The sequence below is a fragment of the Chaetura pelagica genome, unplaced genomic scaffold (assembly GCF_000747805.2).
Source record: "Chaetura pelagica isolate M959 unplaced genomic scaffold, ChaPel_1.0 scaffold177, whole genome shotgun sequence".
NCBI classification, from domain to species: Eukaryota; Metazoa; Chordata; class Aves; order Apodiformes; family Apodidae; genus Chaetura; species Chaetura pelagica.
Window position 1 is genome coordinate 595,813 of NW_009953803.1, and position 7,604 is coordinate 603,416.

The 7,604-nt window shown below is 47.6% G+C and overlaps 1 protein-coding gene across 1 annotated transcript in view; it reads right to left on the minus strand.

The window, feature by feature from the left end:
* The window catches only part of KIF3A (kinesin family member 3A), a 25,965-nt gene that overhangs the window by 8,523 nt on the left and 9,838 nt on the right, over window positions 1–7,604 (minus strand). The window contains exons 8-13 of the mRNA XM_010001239.1: window positions 6,922–7,096; window positions 5,957–6,058; window positions 4,301–4,372; window positions 2,451–2,459; window positions 665–821; window positions 5–135 (exon numbers count right to left, since the gene is read on the minus strand). Of these exons, the coding sequence (XP_009999541.1) occupies window positions 5–135; window positions 665–821; window positions 2,451–2,459; window positions 4,301–4,372; window positions 5,957–6,058; window positions 6,922–7,096 (646 nt within the window). The remainder of the gene's footprint in view (window positions 1–4; window positions 136–664; window positions 822–2,450; window positions 2,460–4,300; window positions 4,373–5,956; window positions 6,059–6,921; window positions 7,097–7,604) is intronic.

Here is a 7,604-nt window from a genome sequence, read left to right on the forward strand (position 1 = left end):
CGCTCTTCCAGTTCCATGTTTGATTCTTCTAGAAGCTTCTCTTGCTCCTCTGCTTTTGCCAGCAAATCCACTCCTCCAACAATCACCTTCTTCTCCAGTGCAGACAGTTTCTCCAGGAGGGACTGGTGCTCTTGTCTAGAGACAGGTAAGTGACAAACTTTCTATCCTGCAGAGCTCACAAGGCAGCAGGTCCAGCTTGGTTTGACAGCCCAGACAGCATTCACAGGGCTGGAAAAACTTGTCCTGCTGCCAAGGGTTTAAGTGGGGGTGAGGCAGTGCTAGTGAATGCAGGGAGTTCCCTGAGCTCCAGCTCCCATCCCTTTCTCACAAGCCAAACCAGGTCAGCAGGGAAGTCTCTCCTGCTGCAGGTCCCCCCTGCAAGGGGCTGTGAGGTACCAGTGATGTTTCCAGGCCTCCCAAACGTGCCCTCCCCAGGGCCCTGCCAGCACAGTGATGCAGAAACGTAAGAAATGAACAGGAACCATGGCAGGGCAGCTGAGATGCCAACCAGGAACACTGGCTGCTGCTGGAGCAGCCTCTGCCAGCAGGACTGTCCTGTCACATGGGCCAGTACAACCTCAGCAGCCTTTCAGCTCCAGAGCTGAGAGCCCCTACATCCAAAAACCAAGATGACTACACAAACTGTCCAGAGCAGTGTACTCACTGAGCTTTAAGCAAGTCTTTTTCTCTCTTCTCCAGTTCAGCTCTGGCTTTATTTCTTTCTTCTTCTTCCATATCAAGCTTAGTTTCAAGAGCCTTTCTCTCCTCTTCAATCTTTGCTTGCATCTCTATCATCTTATCAGGGGAAACTTTCTTTTTGCCTTTGGAAGAGGTAGGAAAACAAGTCAGTCAAATAAAACAGGCTCTGTATCACAGCCTTTTTTTCCAAGTTCAGATTCAACACTTGCATTTAAGAAAAAATAATTTAATTAGATGCTCCAAGCTAAGCACAGTTCAGTCTTTCAAATCCCATTTTAACATTAACCAGTTGTCAGCAGTTCCTAAAGAGGAGGAGCACTATCTAACCAACACTATAACATAACTCCCTCAAAATAGAAAACATGAACACTTGTAGGAAAACTGCCTAAAGAGGAATCTGAGCTGGAAACTCAGCTGTTCTAACTCTGTAGATTAGGCCAAATGAAGGAAAACAGAAGATTGCCTTGACCTACAGCTACAAGAGCCAAGCTATCAAGAGTTACACACCCAAATGTCAGTCACCATCTCTATCATCCCCCACCTTCACTGTCCTCCTCCTGGGGTTACCTGCTGCAATGTCAGCACACAGACAGTTTAAGAATGCACTACTATAAAATTGCAGAGACTAGGGAAATTCAGAACAGCCTTATGAAAAAAACAAACTTTCTGATGCTGTTTGATCTACACAACAGTGACCACCCACGGATTTTCAAGTACTTGGTTTGCTGTGACTTTTCAATTGTCTTTACAGTGTAAATATTATTCCAGCAAACCAGGTACACTTCATAGAAGGTCACACTGGAACGGGCCAGAGGAAATTGTTGAACCTACTGGCCTGAAGGGTTGGTTCCAAACCCCTGTGATTCTGAAACAAACTGTGGGGCTGCTGCTCCTGGAAGTCACTCTGCAAGTCTTGAGTCAACCTTCATTATAAACCCAAGTGCCTCAGGCAGATGAGCATAGAAATCCTTGGGGATTGTCTGGAGAGAGCCCAGCCTGTGTGCACTTCCTCAAATCCACAAGTCTCCCACAAGTCCTAAATCTCTTTTTATTCACTACAAGTGAATCTTTAATTTTCTTCTGCTCTTCTCCAGACATTAAAAAAACAACCATAGAAACCAGGTGCCTAGAAACTAAGAGAAACCATCAACTGCCAAGGGACTGTTCTCACAGTGACATAATGCATATAGTCAAAAAATGCTCAAGAAAGTTGTTGTTCAATAAAAGGCTTCCCTCCCCTCCAGTCTTCATGGCATTCAGCTTTATTTTTATCTATATATCTATAGATATCTATACATGTCTATATATATATCTATGTATCTATATCTATATATCTGTATCTATATATGAGACCTCTGGCAGCCAGACAAAATGCACTGTATTTGTGAACATGATGCATGTTTGTTCATGCTCACAAGAGACTATAATTAGTTTTGTGACAAGGTAAGAACTTCAGCACTACAGCAAACAATGTCTTGGTTTCCATCTGCTAAACTTAAAAATCGGATAATAAGCACTTGTTTCTGGATCTGTGGTGAAAAAGTCTCTCCCTAATTAGTCTGAGTAAGAAGCTTCCTGGAAGTGCTACACAGAGACCAGCATACAAAAAGATGAGCCAGATAAAGGCTCTTTACTGCTCATACACAGCCCTAAATGTTCTCAGTTTCAGAGAAGAAGGTGAACTCAACCAAGTTGCAGGACATTTTCACAAGCAATTGTATTATGAGGAGGTGGAAATTAGTTACACCAACCTGCTTGATCTTGGATTAAGAGGAAGCAGAAAGCAAGTCGCAGAGAAGCAGCATATGCATAAAAAGAGGAAAGAAAATAAATTATTGCTTTGATCATATTGGACAAAGATCATCAGAACAAGCATTAATTTTATATGCATGTTTCTAGAGTAGAAAACACAGGATAATCATCACAAAACACCCCCATTAGAGCAAACATTAACATATCATGATTTTATGCTAAAGCAGAGAGTTTCTGTACTTCAGGGAGCTTTTTACATCCAGGGGAACCTTCAGGTCCCTCTGCCCACCCAGTGCAGAACCTAGATGTGAGCTCAGGAGCCTGCTGCAAGGATCATGCCCTAAGAAACAGCTAGAGGGTAGATTTCTTCTTCAGCCAGACACAGTGCTTTCCCCCTCCCACTCCAGCCAGCCAATTGTTTTATTACCTGTCAAACTTTAGCATACAGAAGACCTGTTGCAAATTTTACCTAAGTTTCCAAGACAACTGTTTGTGAGATACAAGACAGTGGCACACAGGGAGTCTCAGCACAAGGTTTCTCCATTTAATTACACAGGGTATTAGTGGGTTAATTTGCAGGAACTGATGCTTCCATAGAGGTATGTAGCCAGAGTTGGTTATTCAAGCAATGCAGCAAAAAAAGGCAGGACAGGAAAGGGAGAATGAAAGACACCACATGCAGAAGGGCCACATCTGAGGACAGTTAATACCTCAAACCACACAGAGTCACACTTCTATTCAGCAAAAGCAACTTTCACAAGTCTCCACAACAGTTTGGAGCTGTCTCCAAACCTGCAGGAGATGGACCCGTCCAGCCACTGCCACAGCAGCAGTTTGCTATTAACTGTCCTCATCCAAAAAAAATACTCAGGTTTCAAGCAAGCTTTGAAAGCACAAGTCTGAAGCAAGCAGGTTTCCAAGCTACCATCATGACCCTTTAGGTGGTGACCCTTCTTAACCTGCCACCACACTCTGATACTTTCCACTAACCTAACCAGTATAAACATCTGATGAACTACACAACAAGACCTTCCAGACTCTCTCTACACAGGGAGTAGAGTTCCTACAATTTAAGTCCTGAGATATGTTTTGTTTCTTCAGTCATCACTAATTGACTGGAGAGTTTGTGAAGGGACAGAGCCCTCTCTGACCAGGAGCAGACCAGACTTTTCTCACTGCTAAACCAAAATCCAAGTGCCTTGTTCCTCTGAACTAAGTCCCACAGTGACCAAGAACATCTCATGTTGTGGGGCCATTACAAAAACCCCAACCACCACCAAGGTTTGTTGGTTTTGTGTTTGTTTGGTTTTTTTTTAATATCTGCCAAAAAAACAGCCAAGTGTTACCACATATTACTTGCAAGTATAAACCTAGTGTTGTTTGATTGCTGGCTGCTCCATGTATTTTCTCCAAAGTTCATTCTGAGAAGGCAAAGACCACTATAACACAGCACAACCCACTTCACCTCTTCTGCCCTTTTTAGGAACTTGTATTACAGCAACTCCCATTAAAAAGTTAGCTCAGACTTTTTCCTGGTACTTTAGAGGGACTGCTCCACATAGAAGTTGCAAACTGCTTTTTTTTTTGACCTGTTCTTCTCAAATGTCCTCAAATCTTGGTCAAGCAACACTAAATTGCTTCCTACCCTCTCACACATCTGGCTGACAACGTGCACACTGAACAGCTGTTTCAAGCAGGAAGCAGCAGAGGAAAGACATGCTTTAGCAGAGTTAAAAATTCAGGTTTATCTTTCCAACAGACACAGCAGGGAAGAGTGCAGCATTGCAAAATGGAGTGTACAGATTATGGAAAGGCCAAAGCTGAAAGGACTTAAGGAGCTCCCACTCACTAGTGAAGGACTTATCCAGAGGTTTCTCTATGACAGAGCATGTGGAGTCTGAACTACTGCTGCTGCTACTGCCTGGAAAACAGAAATGCATCCCACAGAAAAACCCAGAGAGGAAGAAACATGCAGATGGGAAGTTAGTTCTAGAGGAAAGAAACCCAGAAGGGTCAGCAACCTAGTTAAAAAAAAAGCCCAAGTTCCCATTAAGAAGCATTTGCTAAGATCCCTCCCAGATTCAGCTTGCAAAGCCACCATTTCCCAGCACAAAACACCATGCTCAGAAAGACACCTCAGTTAAAACCCATCTTCACCAGCCTATAGCTCAGAACATGCCAAGGCAGCTTCCATTTCAAGCAACAACAGCACAGAAACCAGACCCTAGTGGAGAGGGCTGTGGGTATCTGCAGAAGCAGAGGATTCAGTGACCAGGAGTCCTTTCCAGTCTTACATACACAGCCAAGTGTCTTCTTCCCCCTAGAAGGCACCATCAGCTACACAGGGACAGGTTCTGTGCAAACTCCTGCTGAGCAGCACCCTCACTTAGGGAACTTGACTCGAGCAGCTTGTTTGGAAGGTGACTAAGTCAGTTATTTCCCTCTACTCCTTTCAAGCAGCATTTTGGAGGTGGTTTCCTCTTGGGAGGGGATTAGATCAAGACTTGGTTCTTGACTGAGACCATGGTCAACCTTTTTGCTTCTAGAAATTACCAAGAGGTGAAAAATTTAGAATTGTTAAAACTGTCAAAGGTATGACAAAGGTCATTTATGACCCTACTGGGACAGATACCAGAATGGAGAGTGCCTCTAAAAAAAGAATGCTTTAACAGGAACTTTTAAACAGACGGGGGTGCTACAGGACAGGCAGCAGTCTGAAGGTCAAAATTGGTGCACTAGAGAAGCTGGGAGTTGAGCTGTAGCACTGGGCTTGACTTCTCCACTCCCCATGAAGTGTCAGAGGTTCTAGGAGCACAGCAACCTCCCTGGAAGGCACAGCACTCCCAGGTACACCGTGACCTGCAGTTCTAGGTTCAGCAACATCCCTTGGAGCTTAAGCTGCTGTGTAACATCTAACACTGGTGTAGGACAAACCAGACTTCGCCATAGGATTTCCAGAGTGCTCCCAAGGGCTGTGCAGCTCTCGTTCAGCTTTTCAGTTTGCACAGAGACACCCAAAGGTCAAGTGTTACCTCTTATGAACATAAAACAGGACACCAGAACAGTCAGTTACTGAATAGCCGTAAGACAGATGAATCCTTTGCCTAAACCACAGCCAAAATTCCCCTCTAACTATTCCTATGGTTATAAAAACCACATCTGGCTGCCACTGATCTCTGGTGTCTCCCTCCTCCCACCTCTGAGAGCAGGGGAAGTTCCACACCACCAGTCACAAGCCATACACAGCCACCTTGCGGCAACCAGGGAGCCACCACAAAGGGGGATGTCACCACAAGCACAGCTACCCAAGTGGAAGCAGATACCACAGAGCTGTCCAGCTACAGAGCACAGCAGACAGCCTGGTTTCTAGGAGAGGCATGATAATTGCAGCAGCAGGGCAGCTCTACAGCTCCACTCCTCCCCACCTGCTCTGGCTACAGTTTCTGACACCAGCTGCTGGGTGAGAGGAGGTTGGTGCCACTGGCTGGGATCTCTGCTGCCTTACCCCGCCGCTTCCTCCGCTTCTCCCCATCCTCTCCAACCTCCCCGTCGTCATCTTCATCCTCCTCTTCAGAATCACTGCTCTCAGAACCAGAGATCTCTTCCCCTGGAACAGAAGAGTGTGCTTTTGGACACGCTTTTCTCCACCCCACATCAGCTCGTGGCTGTGGCAGCAGCACCCATCCAGACCCAGCAGTGGCCGAGGGCAGCTCAGCAGCACCCGCCAGTAACTGCAGACAGCTTCCCATGGCTCAGGGAACTCGGGGAAAATCAAGATAAGCAGTTTAGGGCTGTGAAGTCAGTGTGTGGATGTTCAAGCTCAAGTGGGTGCTTTTCACAGGAAAATGTGGGAAACTGTTCTTTTCTTCCCCACATAAGTCTAAACAAAAAGCCTTTCAAAGCCAGTGAAGGCCTCTCCTGACTATTCCCAGCTAACGGACTAAACCTGAACACTGCCAGGGATGGGGCAGCCACAGCTTCTCAAGGCAACCTGGGCCAGGGTCTCACCACCCTCACAATAAAGAACTGCTTCCTGATGTCTAACCTAAATTTCCCCTCTTCCAGTTTAAAACCATTCCCCCTTGTCTTGTCACTGCCCTCTCTGATGAAAAGCCCCTCCCCAGCTTTCCTGGAGCCCCTTCAGGCACTGGAAGGTGCTCTAAGGTCTTCCTGGAGCCTTCTCTTCTCCAGGCTGAACACCCCAACTCTCCCAGCCTGGCTCCAGAGCAGAGCTGCCCCAGCCCTCTGAGCATCTCTGTGGCCTCCTCTGGACTGTCTCCAGGAGCTCCATGTCCTTTGCATCCCTCCTCCTCAAGCAGGAAGGTACATCTGTTCCCCACCCCGTGCCCACCACCCCCTGCTCCCCAGGCCAGGCTCACCTACCCAGGGCCTGACACCAAGTGTCCCCTGGTGGGCAGAGCAGACCCCAGGACACAGCTCCATGTCCCACCCCAGCCCAGCAGAGCTCACCTTCCTCCAGCTTCTTCTTCAGCTCCTCGATCTCCTTCTGGAACTGGCGGAGCAGAGCGTCCTTGGGGTCCTCGTTGATGCGGGCCTTGTTCTTGATGTTCTTGGCGCGGTTGGCGTAGCGCAGGGTGCTGATGGTCTCGTCGTAGTTGTAGTCGGCGGGACCGATGTTGGCACACTGTGACACAGAGAGCCCCTGGGGACACTGCCACGGCCCGGCACCTGCCACGGGGGCCCTGGGCTGCTGGTGGCTGAGCAGCTCAACGTGCAGCCCAGGAAACAACTGTCTTGGGCTGCAGCGTGGGCAGCAGGGCCAGAGAGGGGGTTCTGCCCTTTTAACTCAGCTCTCCTGAGACCCCAGCTGAAGAAACTGTGTTCAGTTCTAGAGCCCCCAACATTAGGACATGGAGCTCCCGCAGAGTCCAGAGGAGGCCACAGAGATGCTCAGCTGAGACCCCAGCTGAAGAAACTGTGTTCAGTTCTAGAGCCCCCAACATTAGGACATGGAGCTCCCGCAGAGTCCAGAGGAGGCCACAGAGATGCTCAGAGGGCTGGGGCAGCTCTGCTCTGGAGACAGGCTGGGAGAGTTGGGGTGTTCAGCCTGGAGAAAAGGCTCCAGGGAGACCTTAGAGCACCTTAGAGCACCTGTAGCCTGAAGGGGCTACAGGAAAGCTGGGGAGGGGCTT